We start from the raw sequence: 13,282 nt of genomic DNA on the forward strand, positions 1-13,282 counted from the left end.
GTAGTACATTGTTCCTCATATATTTAAGAACCTCAAACAACAAAAAGTTTACAGTTTACGCAAAATTTTTGAAATCGACTTTTTTCCGGTTTTTCGGCTCAAATACCCCACTGTGCGGTGTCGCGGGTAACGCTATCACGGTTAGGTTAGGTTATGTTAGGTTAGTAAGTATGAAAGTGTTACGCGTGACCCCGTTACGTTATGATTTTATACTATAGAGTACAGTATAACCGTGACAGATGTAACCTTCTTATTTTTGTGTTTGAGGAAGACACAAATCCAATAACGGACATCTGGGAAGATAGCCCAGATAGTGTGAGACTCTCGCTTCCGGCGCCCCTAGAAGAGGGACGGTTTCCACGCATACCCACTAAAACTGTCTCCCGCCCCCGCCACAAGGGCGGAGGGTGGCGGCAGCCCGGCAGGCTTTCCTGTCCGTGGATACAGTCCCCCTGCGCTAGGCCATCGCTCGCTTGTTGTGGAAGAAAGACTAACCTCCCCCCCCCCCCCACGTATGTGTTCCATGTGTGGAGAATGGATGCTCTCAACCAAAGGGTCTTGGCCCGAGGGGCTACGTCAAGATCTAAGGGGAGGCTCCCGGGCAAAAATGCGCTGACCTCCAGCTGATTTTGTAACGCCCTCTCGGCACCGCCTCCCGGTGGGTTCGAACATACGGCAAAAAACCGCGACCTCTCCCCACCATTTCCCACCTAAGTGCCATAATATGTTTTCCTATGCTTAATTCTAATTCATCGCACTTTCTAATTACCTGTCTTGTTCTCGCGTTTTGAAAATTTCTGCTCCCCGCCCCTACCCCCCACCCCCACCCCCCTCACCCAACAAGAAAGTTGCCTTCTTAGTATATCCTGTCACCTCTGTATATCCTACGCTATTTCCGACATCTGATTTTCCGCTCATGTTTTTAAATTTCCTTACCGATTTTCCCCGCATTTCCTATTACGCCCCAGTCTTCTTCCACAACGCTACATGAGCCCATTGCTCTCGGTAAAAATTTCTCCTTCCTCTCTCCTGTCGATTCCACTCGGTCCCCGTTGTCACCCCCTAATGGTGCCATTACCAGGCTGACGACTGGGTTTCTTGCTGAATCAACAGTTGATCGGAAGGGTGCTCGATTCGATTTGATCTCTCTCCCTCCTCTCCCCCGCTTCGTCGGTCCCCGTTTAGTGCCCCCTAATGGTGCTATGACCAGGCTGACACCGGTTTCCTCCTTTGCAGGTTTGAGTCGTTCGATCAATCGTGTCTTATGTTTCCTCCTTCTCTCCCGCCGATCCCCTTCGGTCCCCATTGTCGCCCCCTAATGGTGCCATGACCAGGCTGACGACTGGGTCCCTAGTTGAATCAACAGTTGATCAGAAGGGCGCTTTGCTCAATTTGACCTTTCTCCCTCCTCTCCCCTGCTCAGTCGGTCCCCGTTTTGTGCCCCCTAATGGTGCTATGACCAGGCTGACACCGGTTTCCTCCCTTGCGGGTTTGATCGGTCGTGTCTATATTTGTTTCTCCGCTTCTTCCACTCCTGCTCTTCCTCTTCTCCCTCTCGCTGTCCTCTCGCTTCTTCCCCTCCTCTTGCCGTTTCAAAAGCACGCCGTGCCTCCGCCGTCTTGCTTGTTGCCGCATCCTTTCGCTTCACCCTTTAGGGCCGCTCTCCAAGTGCTTGCAGCGTTCCTTCCTTCGCCATGCTGGATATTCTCAATACGGCCCCTTTTCTCCACCATCGTTGTGACTTCGGAGTTTCCAGAGTGCTGGAGCGTTTTCCGCAGTTCTTCCAACACTTTTCCGCCATTTTCTCGCTTTGCACTGTTCCTTTGCACTCGCGCACGTGGTCACGTATATTCCCCTGTACCTGCAACACTCCTAGCACTTCACTGCACTTCCACAACACTTTCCTAACACTACACCGAATTAGTTGCCTATCTGTTAATTATTTATTATTTATTATTTATTTATTTATTAATCTACTAATCACTTCACTATTTATAATAATTTATTCGTTAATTATTAATTAATTAATATTATTATTATTATTATTATTATTATTATTATTAATCTCATTCACTTCATTTATTTATTAATTAATTAATTACTTCCTTCCTTCACTTCGTTCCGTGTCGTCTCGCCTCTTCCTTTTCTCCTCCTCACTGTCTTCTTGCTTCAACCTATCTGCTTACCATTTGAAAAACGCGCCATGTCTCCGCCATCTTGCTTGTTGCCGCGTGCCTCCGCTTCACCCATTGGCTACGTCCCTAAAGGCAGCTCTCCATGCGCTTGCGGCGATCCTTCCTCCGCCATGATAGATGGCGCTGAGTATGTAAGACGTGTTTTCAGCCCGGGAGATTAAATTTAAAGATTTTTGAGTTTATTGAGTGTTTTGGAAGTGTTAGAGGTGATTTAAAGTGTGAAATAACGTTTTCAAACGTTAGACATATTAAAATTTAAGTTTTGTGGACATTTTGGGCTAAATTTAGGTTATTAGAAAATATATTAGTATATGAAGGATAGGGATCCCCCTGGGCGGATGGGCGCCGGGGGAACTGGAGAGAGCGAAAAGTCAAATTTAAAATTAAGAGCAAAGAGTTTAAGAGAGAATGTAATTGGAAAACCGAGGAAATGTTTTCGGATGATTAATAAGAGTCAGAAAGATTGTGATAAAAAAAAGAGTAGAGGGGAAGGAAGGGAAGCAAGGATAAAAGAAACAAGAGAAGAGTTTGGGAAATCAAAACTCAAGAGTTTTCAATCTGAATGGGCCTTGGAATATTTAGCTGAGGCTGAGGAATCAGTTGTCAAGGCAATGCAGAAGGAGATGTTTAAAAAAAAATTTGTTTTAAGCAAGGAGAATAAGGAAGAAGCTTATAAGATGGAGATAGAGGAGGGAGCAGGAGGTAGAAAGAGAATGAGAGAGATAGAAGCGGAAGACGAGGTAGGAAGTGGAAAGATTGCAGAGAGGAAGAAGAAAATGGAAATTAAGAAGAAAGGGGTAGATATAGACATCATGGCTCAGGTCAGTGAGACTATGGCTGATGGAAATGCTCCAAAAGAGACAGGGGAAAATCCCCTTTATGATGACGATTGTGATTTTGAGGAATATGTTGTTGGATGTATTTTAAAAAAAATGGATTCAGGGAAATTTAAAAAAAATAATTTAATAAAGATATATAGATTTATTCAAGGTACTGGAGTGAAAATTTTGACTTTTAGAATGACGGGTTTTAATAGAGCGGAAGTTTCCCTCAAAAAGAAGGAGGAGGCGAATAGCCTTCTTAGCAAATATGGAAGAAGAGGTGGTTTTGCATCGATGGTAACTACGTTTCTTCCGGATAGGATGAGGTTTAGAAAAGGGGTAATTTTTGATTGGGATGGCTCCACGGAGGAGCTGAAGAATGAAGTCATGCCGGGGCAGCCTCGTTTCGTGGCGGAAAGGATTAAGAAGAAGAGGTTTGTGGATGGCAAAATGGTCTGGGAAGCGACAAGATTGATAAGGGTTATCTTTAAAGGCAATTCGTTGCCGACTAGACTTTTTATAGGTCAGGGGCATGTTTCAGTAAAAGTTGAGCCGTTTGTAGAATCGGTTAAACAGTGTTTTTGCTGTTATGGATTCGGGCATGTTCAAGTTGCATGCAGGGCAAATAAGAAATGTATGATGTGTGGGGAAGATAGACACGGGGAGTGTAGAAAAAGACCTAAGTGTGTGAATTGCGGTGGACCCCATGGGGCAACGGCGAGGGAATGTTGGAAATATCAGAAAGAGGCAACAATTAAGAAAATTATGGCATATAGAAATGTAGCTTTTGATACAACGAAAGGTATTTATGCAAGATCAATGGGAGAAAAAGAAGAAAGATTTTTTGAAGATGGTCAATTGGGGGTAGGCGGGATGGACTTTCCTGATTTGAAGAAGACAAGGAAGGTGGATATGTGGGAGAAAAGGGAGATTCCCCTAGATAGAGAAAAGAAAAGGACAGAGGAAGGGAAAAGGGTAGCAGGGATTTTAGGAGGTGTAGAGGGTAGGAGAAGTTACAGTTCAGTAGCAGCTGAGGGTCTAACAAAGAGAAGCCCCCAGAGAAATGATCTAGGAGAAAGAAGAATTACAGGAGGGTGGCAAAGTCCGAAGAAAGGGAAGGCGTTAAAATCAAGATGTGTTATTGAAGAGGAGGAAGGAGTTAAAATGGTATTGGACAAGGACGAGATGCAAGAAGAAAGAAGAGAGAAGTTTGCTGAAAAGCAGAAGAATGAGAGGAGGTTGCAAGAAATAAGGAAATTAGGGGAGGATGAATTAATTGAGGAGTTAATTAAGTTTATTCGGGAGAAAAATTTAGAGGGAAGATTCCAGGAGGTGCTGAGAACAAGAAAGCACAGGGTAAGGAGTGTTGTGCTCCCTGCTGATCCGGAAGAAAATTGTAATGAGAGACTCCTCCTGTTAAAAGAGAAGGTGAGAAGGTTAAGCGATGTAGAGAAGGAAAGGGAGGAGGAACAATTAATTGAGGTTAAAGGTAAGGGGAGGATCACAAAGGGGTTGTATAAGGAGGGAGATGAAGGACTTGTGGCGAAGGTTCTTCCGGATTTTGTTGAAAGGGATAAGAAGAAAGCCGGAAGTGAAGGAAATGTAACGATAGTGAGTGATGAGATATGGGAGGATTGCCATTGATCTCATGAAGAGAGAAAGTAAGGAAGTTAATTGGAGGTCTGGGAAAGTGAATATGAAAGGTGAAGTTGAAGAAACAAGAAGAGTTAGAGATATTAAGTGGGGTGTGAATGTTGGAATGTGAGTATGAAAGGAATATGGGAATGTTCTGCGATGTGGTTGTCAATGGAAAATAAAGAAATGAACAGAGTGCAGAATGACGGGTGAACGGATGAGTGTGGGAGACGGTATTAAAGTGTGGACGGATGAATGGATGGGAGGATGGATAGGAGAATAGAACATCAGTTGTATGGACAGAAATGAAATTTGCGGTGTGGAATGCGAGAAGTGTTAGGAATAAGGTGAGTGAGTTGAGAGAGGTGTTAGAAGCATTTAAATTAGATGTATGTTTTATTGTGGAAACTTGGCTTAAGCCTGAGGACGAATTCAGGGTTCCGGGTTGGCAGATACTGAGGAAGGATTCAAGTTTAAATAGTAAGGGGGGAGGAATTTGTGCCTTGTACAGGGATTATGTCAAGTTGGGAAATTATAGAGTGGGAAGGGGAGTAGAGAAAAAGGTGGAGAGTTTATTAATGGAAATTGAAACAAAGGAAGGGAAAGTTGAGGTTTTAGTGGTATATAGAAGACCGCGGGAACAGATGAATAGAATGGAATGGAGGGAAGTTTTACGGGATTCATTTGGAAATGGCAAGAGACTGATTTTAGGAGATTTTAATGCCAAAAGTTGTACTTGGAATTGCAGGATGAGTGACAGTGCTGGGGAATTGTTGGAGGAGGTGATGGATGAGGAGGAGTTGGTAGTTAGTAATATAGATACGATTTCAAGGATAGGGGCGAGTGATCAAACTCCGTCGAATATTGATCTAGTTTTGGTACCGGCAATATGGGCGTTAGAGGTAAAGGTGGAAGAGACAGGTGAGACGATGGGGTCTGATCACCAGATATTGAAGATTAGTGTGTTGGAGGAAGGTAATTGGTATAAGGACAGGGAGGGAGTTAGGAAGTATGATCTTAGGAAACTGAACCAAGAGATCTTGTTAAGGTGGTTGGTAGGAAGGGGGGAGTTGATCCTTGAAATTGCAAACTCTTGTCTTTCAGTCGAAGACAGATGTAGATATTTTACGAGTCTTTTGCAGGAGGGAGTTGAGTTTGGAATAGGAAGAACGGAGAGAAATAGAGAAAGTAGTCGAAGGACCCCTAGGAGTGGTCAACAGCCTAAAGGAAGGAAAGTTAAAAGACAGGTGTGGTGGGATCAGGAGTGTGAAGAGTTGAGAAGGGAAAGGAAGAAAGCAACCTTCTTGATGACAAGGAATCCTAATGCAGTCAATTGGGAGAGGCTGGAAGAGGCTAGGAGGAAAATGAAAGAGATAGTTAGGAAGAAGAAGAAGAAGTCGTGGGATGAATTTGTAGCAGGAATAAAGGATGGAGGTAAGGTAGGGGACATGTGGAGAAAGGTGAAGATTATAGCTAAGGGGTTGGGGGAGGACTCAAGTCGGGCAGGAGTGATAAGTAGGAAAGATCAGATTGAGTTGGAAAGAGAAGAGATTAGGAAATTAATTGAGAAAGGATTTTATGATAGGGTCTCAGGAGAGGAAGTAGAGGTAATTGGAGAAAATGTAGACCATGAAAGGGAAGGTCAAGTTGTAGAAGGGGGTAGTTGGAACTGGTTTGATAGAGACATTGAGAGAGAGGAGTTGGACTGGGCCATTAATAGGTCAAGGGTTGGTTCTGCTCCAGGAAAAGACGGGATTGAGTACAAGGTTATTAGGCTGTTGACTGCAGATTGGAGAATGGCACTCCTGAAGATTTTTAATGACATTTGGAGAGGGGGAGGGTTTCCTAAAATATGGAAGGAGGCCATTTTGAAATTTATACCGAAGCCACAAAGGAGGGCTCTAACGCCGATTTCGTTGCTAGATTGTTTAGGGAAAGTATTAGAAACGATAGTCAATGAAAGATTGAGAGTTTGGGCGGAGGAGGAGGATAGAATAGATAAGAACCAGAGTGGTTTTAGAAAGGGTAGGTCCACCACGGATAATTTGGTCATTTTAACCAGTTATATAAGGGAAAATTTTGGGCTTGGAAAGGAAGTCATATGTGCTTTTGTAGATGTTAGAGAGGCATATGATAGCTTTAATCATGGAAAACTGGTTATAGGCTTGAGGGAACTAGGTTGCCCGGTTAGGATAGTGGGATTTCTGGAAGGTTGGTTAAGGGATAGGAAATTGGAGGTGTTGAAGGCGGATGGAGAGAGGGATAGGATGAGTATCTTGAGGGGATTGCCTCAGGGATCTATCTTGAGTCCTCTACTGTATAATTTATATACATCAGGAGTGGGACAGGTGATTAGGGAACTAGAGGTGAAAATCTTACAGTATGCGGATGATATAGCTGTATATTTGGAGTATGTAGATAGAGAGGGGGGAGTTAGGAGGCTGGAAGAAGCGTTGGAAAGACTTAGAGAGTATTTGGCGGAATTGGATCTGGAAATAGCTCCGGAGAAAACCCAGATTCTGACGTTCTCGGGAAGGAAGGGAAGTATTAGTAGCTTGGGCAGTAGGATATGCTTAGGGGATATAGATGTGGAAGAAGTTGGGCAGGTAAGGTTTTTCGGAGTAGTATTCGATAGAAACCTATTGTTTAGAGAGCATGCTAAATATGTGGTAGAAAGGGTTAGGAAAAGGATGAACACTCTGAAGTGTATAGGAGGAGTTAGTAAAGGAGCCGATCCAGAAACGGCATTAAGGGTGTTTAAAGCTATTATCAGGTCCGTAATAGAATATGGATCGATAGTTTACTGGAATAGGAATAGGATCACGGATAGGTTACAAAAGATCCACAATGCGGGAATTAGAGTTGCTTTAGGATATAGGTTGTCCACTCCAATCAATGTGATGGAGGTGGAAGCAGGGGTGATGAATTTGGAAGTGAGATTAGGTATGTTAGCTGTGTTGTACATGGTCAGGAAAGGTTTTATAGAGGATAGAGAGGTTATACAAGCAATTGAAGGAAGGATTAGGAATGGAAGGTCAGGGGAAGCTAGGCAAAAGGTTGACCTGGTGAAAGAAGGGTGGTTGGCAAGCAGAACCTGGTTGGAGGTTATGGAAAGGAGAGGGGAAGGTTCGAAAAAAGGCAAATGGAGTGAAGAAAGAATAGAAAGATGGCTGGATATAGATTCGGGAGGGAACATGCTGGTGGAGGGTTTTCCAGAACAGGCCCTTCTAGGAGAAATCAAAAAAAAGATTTTTGGACAGAGCAGCAGCATATTGGAGATTTACACAGATGGATCGAGAATCGAGGGCAGGGAAAATGGAGGTGGTGGGATAGTAATTAGGAGAGGGAGGGATGAATGGGAAGAAGTGGGGTTCACGGCGCACCCATCGTGTTCTGTTTTCTCGATTGAGTTACAGGCTATTGGAAGAGCGGTGGAAATAGCGAGGGACAGGTTTAGGGACAGGGATGTTCTGATATTGTCGGATTCTCTGAGTGCCATTAGGGCTCTGGGAGGGGAGGAAAGAGGAATCTTAGAGATGGGCGTGATACATGAAATAAGAAGGGGAATAAAGAAAAGAAATTTTGAAGCATCAGAAGAAGGGGAAGGTAGAGTGGGATTGGCCTGGATCCCAGCTCATGTAGGGATAACAGGTAATGAAAGAGCAGATGGGGTGGCGAAGGAATATACTGTAGGTGAGCCTGAATTTTGGGTAAAAGCTTTGTGGAGAGATATTAAGCGAATTATCGTGAAGGAAAAATGGAAAGAATCTGATGAGAGAAATTTGAGGCAGGGGGAATTCAAGGGGAGAAAATATTTTAGATCCAAATGGAACAATGTGGGGAAGGATTTCCCCTGGTTCAGGTTTCTTGGGAATGTTAAGAGAGATACTATTACGATACTTAATAGGATTAGATCAGATCATTATAACTTGAACTGGTCATTATTCAGGAAATTTATGAAAGATTCTCCCTATTGTGACATTTGTGATGATTTTGAAGACATAGAGCATGTTCTATGGTCTTGCAATAAGTATGTGGACCAAAGAGTTAGATTAGTGGAAAATTTAAGAAGGTGCAATGTACCAAGAGGGGCACAGTTTTTTGAAAATAGCGCCATGGGAGAGTGGAGGGCCCTCAGACTGATTGCGGGCTTTTTAAAGAAATGTAATATCGTGGTGTAAAAAGGAGTTGATAGATAATAAGGTAGGGTTAAGTAAGAATATGTATTAATTTTTACATCTCTGTAACATATGTGTGCAGGATATGTTTTGTTTTGGAGAAAATTTGTGTTGGTAATTTGTAAATCTTTTTTGGTAGATTATAAGTGTTATAAGTTCTATAAGTATGAGAGGGTGTATGTTAGTAGAGGCCAGTGGGAGCAGCGGCTTCTACTGCGCCATCTGTGTTATTATTGTTAAAACTAAAGAAACATGTAACTAATCGTATAAGAGGCGAATAAGAGCAGCGGCTCTTCCACGCCAGCTTCTGTAATTTGAAGTAAATAAATAACTAACTAACTAACTTCCTCCGCCATCTTGCTTGTTGCCGCGTGCCTTCGCTTCGCCCTTAGGCTTCGTCCTTAAGGGCCGCTCTCCATACGCCTGCAGCGACCCTTCCCCGGCCATGTTGGATGTTTGCGAACCGGCCTTTACGCTCTACGCTTCCCTCGCGCGGAGATGCCCACGTGTTCGTACGATATATCGAAGCATGCTTGACCGACGCCATTATTTATTTACTATCAAATCATGAAAATACGAAAATAGCCAAAACTAATCACTGCGTGCATTCAGTATGCCTCATTCGCCCTTTCCCGCACTCTAAATCCTTAATGACATTTACATTATTAATTAATTAAGTTAATTTCTGCGACTTTCTCTCGCAACTTCGACATGTCGCACGACCACGTGTTCGCGCAAGTCCTTCTTCGAGGGCAACTTTCACCCTTAAATTGCACTATTTTCACTCGCGATATATAAAAATAATCGTATTTAAGCCGCGCACATATTTACTTTATTCCGCGGTCGGCCCGAACACTCGTTTCCTCGCTTTCGATTCGTGACAGATGTAACCTAACCTAACCTAACCGTGACAGCGTTACGCGTGACACCGTTACGTTATGATTTTATACTGTAGAGGGTATGATAGAATACAATATAACCGTGACAGCCTTACGCGTTACGTGTGACACCGTTACGTTATGATTTTATATCATAGAGTATGATGATGTATTAGACGTTTGTAAATATCAAAAATGGTTTCCTAAGTTTAAATCCAGTAATTTCAACCTTTCCAATTCGTACCGATCGGGAAGACTAACAATTTTAGACAATAACATGTTAAGGACGAAAGTTGGAGCAAATCCACGTCAGACGATGGAGAAACTATCACACACACTTTTTTTTTTTTTTTTAACGTGGGAGGAATCTTCCAGAGATGCCCCATACCCTTAGAGGGGGCGCGAGGTTATGTGGGATTCTTACCCACTAAAATCCCACGGTGGTCCTCGAATGACGCATGTGGGCCCCCGGGAACTCTGTGGAACATAATCGGGACCCCCGCGTCTTGCTCTTTCGAGCCCTTCCCGGGGGGAGATCATAAGACCTCCCTCCGACAAAACAAACTAATCTTTACGGCGATGCCCGGACCACCGAGACAACCGCCCCCTCCCCCCCGGGGCAGCGTACAGGGCGTCCTGGGCCCCCACCCATGACGCCACCACCCCCCAATAGGTCAGAGACCTGGAAGAGACCGATGGCCCTCGGCATTACACTGAGGGACCGTCGGCCAGCAATCCTCAAACGGGGGAGTCAAGCCGGGGCCCGCGACGGCCTCGACTGCTCCCCCGAACAACTGCAGATGGACTGCCGGGCGCAGCCGCACCTCGGCGGCTGCGACCCCTTCTCCTCCTCTGCGGATCCGCTTCTTTGCGAACCCGCTCCGCGGCCTCCTTCTGCAGCATCACGTGCTCGCAGAAGGAAGCCACGGCCTTCCAAGGCCTCTCGCTTGCCAGCGATGCCCCAACTAACGCTGGCAGCGAGAGGTCGTAACCAACATCCTGAATAAGGACACGGCGCAGCGCTGAAAAGGCGGATCACACCTTCAGTGTATGCTGCGCCGTGTCCGAAACCTCCCCACAATGGTGGCAGGCCGCCGTCGTCTCCTTCCCTATTCGACACAGGAACTCACCGAAGCAGCCGCGCCCGGTGAGCACCTGTGTCATACGGTAGGTGATCCTACCATGCCGCCGCTCCCGCCACTGATTAAATAGTGGCAGGAGGGCCCCGATGACTGGCTTGCCGGAATAGGCGCGTAAATCCATTTTCCAACGCGAAACAGCCAGTCGTCGGGCCTGACGCCTGATCTCATCGATCGCCTCCGGCTCCGGCGGGACACCGTCGAGACACTGCAGGGCGCGGATGCGCGTATAAACGAGCGCATCAGCCCCCGCCAGGTACTCGAACGGTATAAGGCCTGCCAGAGCCATCGCCGTCCCGTAGGAGATGGTACGGTATCCCCTAACGACTCTGATGGCCAGCCGTCTCTGCAGACGATGCACAAGCTGCAAGCTGCGGCGGCTGACTACCAGGGCCGACGCCCAAACAACTTATCCATACAAAATCATGGACCGCACCACCCCCACGTACAGGCGGCGAACCCTTACTTCCGGCCCCCCGAGATTGGGCATAAGGCGGCCAAGGACGGCCGCTGCCCGCTCAACTCGGGGGACCAGGCGATCGAAATGGAGATCGAAGCGCCAGTGGCTGTCGAGAACGAGGCCCAGATACTTCATACTGACCCCGACCTCGACTCAGGCATCACCCACCCGGATCCACGAGGGGGGAGGACCCCGCGACCGAGGTCTATTGTGGAAAAACATGGCCTTGGTCTTACGGGGGTCTATCCTCAATCCCAGCTCGTGGATCCGTCCGACGACGGCGGCAACAGCCACCTCGGTCAGACGGATGGTCCCCTCAAACGTCTTCTCAAACGTCATCTCAAACGGCACGTATGTCATCTGCTACGCAGATGACACGTTCATACTAGCCGTCGGGGAGAGGGATCACACACTCTCAATCAACCTTGATTGACCATTCAAGAACATTTGCAGCAGATTGGTAAAGTAAGCAGGGCAGGTGTTCGCGTTCCGTATTGTTTGCGAAGAAAACAAAGCTTACTGATCCGCTACATGCAACTTACTGCTTCAGCGGCACAATACAGAATCGTTTTTTGGCCGCTTGATCATTGGAAATAAAAAATGTGTGCTGTATGATAGTTCAAAACGCAAAAGGCAATGGTTGTCTCCGAATGAAATACCACGAAGTACAGCTAAGCCAGGACAAACTGTCCAGGCCTTTATTGTGAACAATTTGATCAACTAAGTCAATCCTTATCAACAGAAAAGGCGTTATTCTGCAACACGATAACGCAAGATCACACTACGCAAGACAAGCCCCGAAAAAAATTAATAAATAGGGCAATAGACCGATAATTGTAAGCACTATCGGATTACAATTTATTCCGACCACTTCAACATTTTCTAAGTAGTAAAAAATTTGGAAATTTCGATGACATCCAAAATAATATCTCAAGATATTTAGCTCTAAAATAAGTTGACTCTTATAGATCCAGCATTGAACATTTGCACACTTGATTGCAAAATGTTGTTGCGAACGAGGGTGATTACATTATTGAATAAAAATAAAGACTTGCTAAAAATTTATGTATTTGAGTTTTATGAAAAAAAAAAGCGACATTGCTTTCCGGTCCCCCTAACAGTTAACACCTTTTATTTATGTTACAAACTTTAGGATATTACCATTATGTTCAAATTGCAAATAATTTATCACTTTTCCCTCAATGTCTTGAATATTAATGAAAATTTTATATTATGCAGTTCCTATGAGATTGATGAAAGTCTTAACATGGTTTAATTAATTTTAACCATCGTTTTATTGGCTTCAAAATTATTTAAGAAATACATGCTTTTGTATTTTACAGTTTTAGTTTATTTCCGTAAAAATGAGTTGTAAGTTTGAATTTTTCATTTTTCTATTCATTATTTAATTTACAATTTTTTAATGCACTTTTTTTTTTATTATAAAAGGTAATAATCGTTTTCTTCAAGTTAATTTATATTGTGTTAAATGATTGTCGCAACATCGAAAATTATAAATAAATTTTTATTGCGAAGATTCTACCACAATGTCACGTCTTAAAAAGTTCGGAAAAAATTATTAGCATTTTTTTTTAAGTTTTTTGCTATGCTGGTACAGCTTTTATACAAGTTTTTGAAGGCAGTAGTATGATGCGTAACGGGATGATTGACCGGCCTTACAGAATATGTTGTATACAATTCTCCTATTATTTGTTTACATACCCTGTACAATAATTCATTTTTAATTGTTTTTCTAAAATGTTTTGCCGCACTTTTACAATTATTGGAATTTCATGCACAGTGTAAATGTATATGTATGCATAGGTAATTTATAGTTAGATGAATAAGAACATACAGATATTATAAGTAGGCGTATGACGTTGTTTTCAAACTAGTTCTTCCAATATACAAATATGCATATTGAATATACATATGTATAAAATACATATAGAATCTCATTGCGAATACTATATATG

At 43.9% G+C, this 13,282-nt stretch overlaps 2 protein-coding genes across 2 annotated transcripts in view; one reads left to right on the top strand and one right to left on the bottom strand.

The window, feature by feature from the left end:
* LOC100878130 (Golgi to ER traffic protein 4 homolog) overlaps positions 1-13,282 on the top strand; it is a 30,805-nt gene that overhangs the window by 12,189 nt on the left and 5,334 nt on the right. The gene's annotated exons all lie outside the window — the stretch shown is intronic.
* LOC143266657 (uncharacterized) lies at positions 837-10,287 on the bottom strand. The gene is made up of 2 exons (XM_076542187.1): positions 9,174-10,287; positions 837-2,318 (listed from the first exon to the last, which is right to left on the bottom strand). The coding sequence occupies exon 2, from the start codon at positions 1,304-1,306 to the stop codon at positions 923-925; it is 384 nt and encodes a 127-aa protein (XP_076398302.1). The 5' UTR covers positions 1,307-2,318; positions 9,174-10,287; the 3' UTR covers positions 837-922.

The sequence above is a fragment of the Megachile rotundata genome, chromosome 2 (assembly GCF_050947335.1).
Source record: "Megachile rotundata isolate GNS110a chromosome 2, iyMegRotu1, whole genome shotgun sequence".
In the NCBI taxonomy this organism is placed as follows: Eukaryota; Metazoa; Arthropoda; class Insecta; order Hymenoptera; family Megachilidae; genus Megachile; species Megachile rotundata.

Bases quoted from the DNA above. Each gene is read 5' to 3' on its own strand.
- LOC143266657 (XM_076542187.1), bottom strand. From the start codon at position 1,306: ATGGGGACCGAAGGGGATCGGCGGGAGAGAAGGAGGAAACATAAGACA.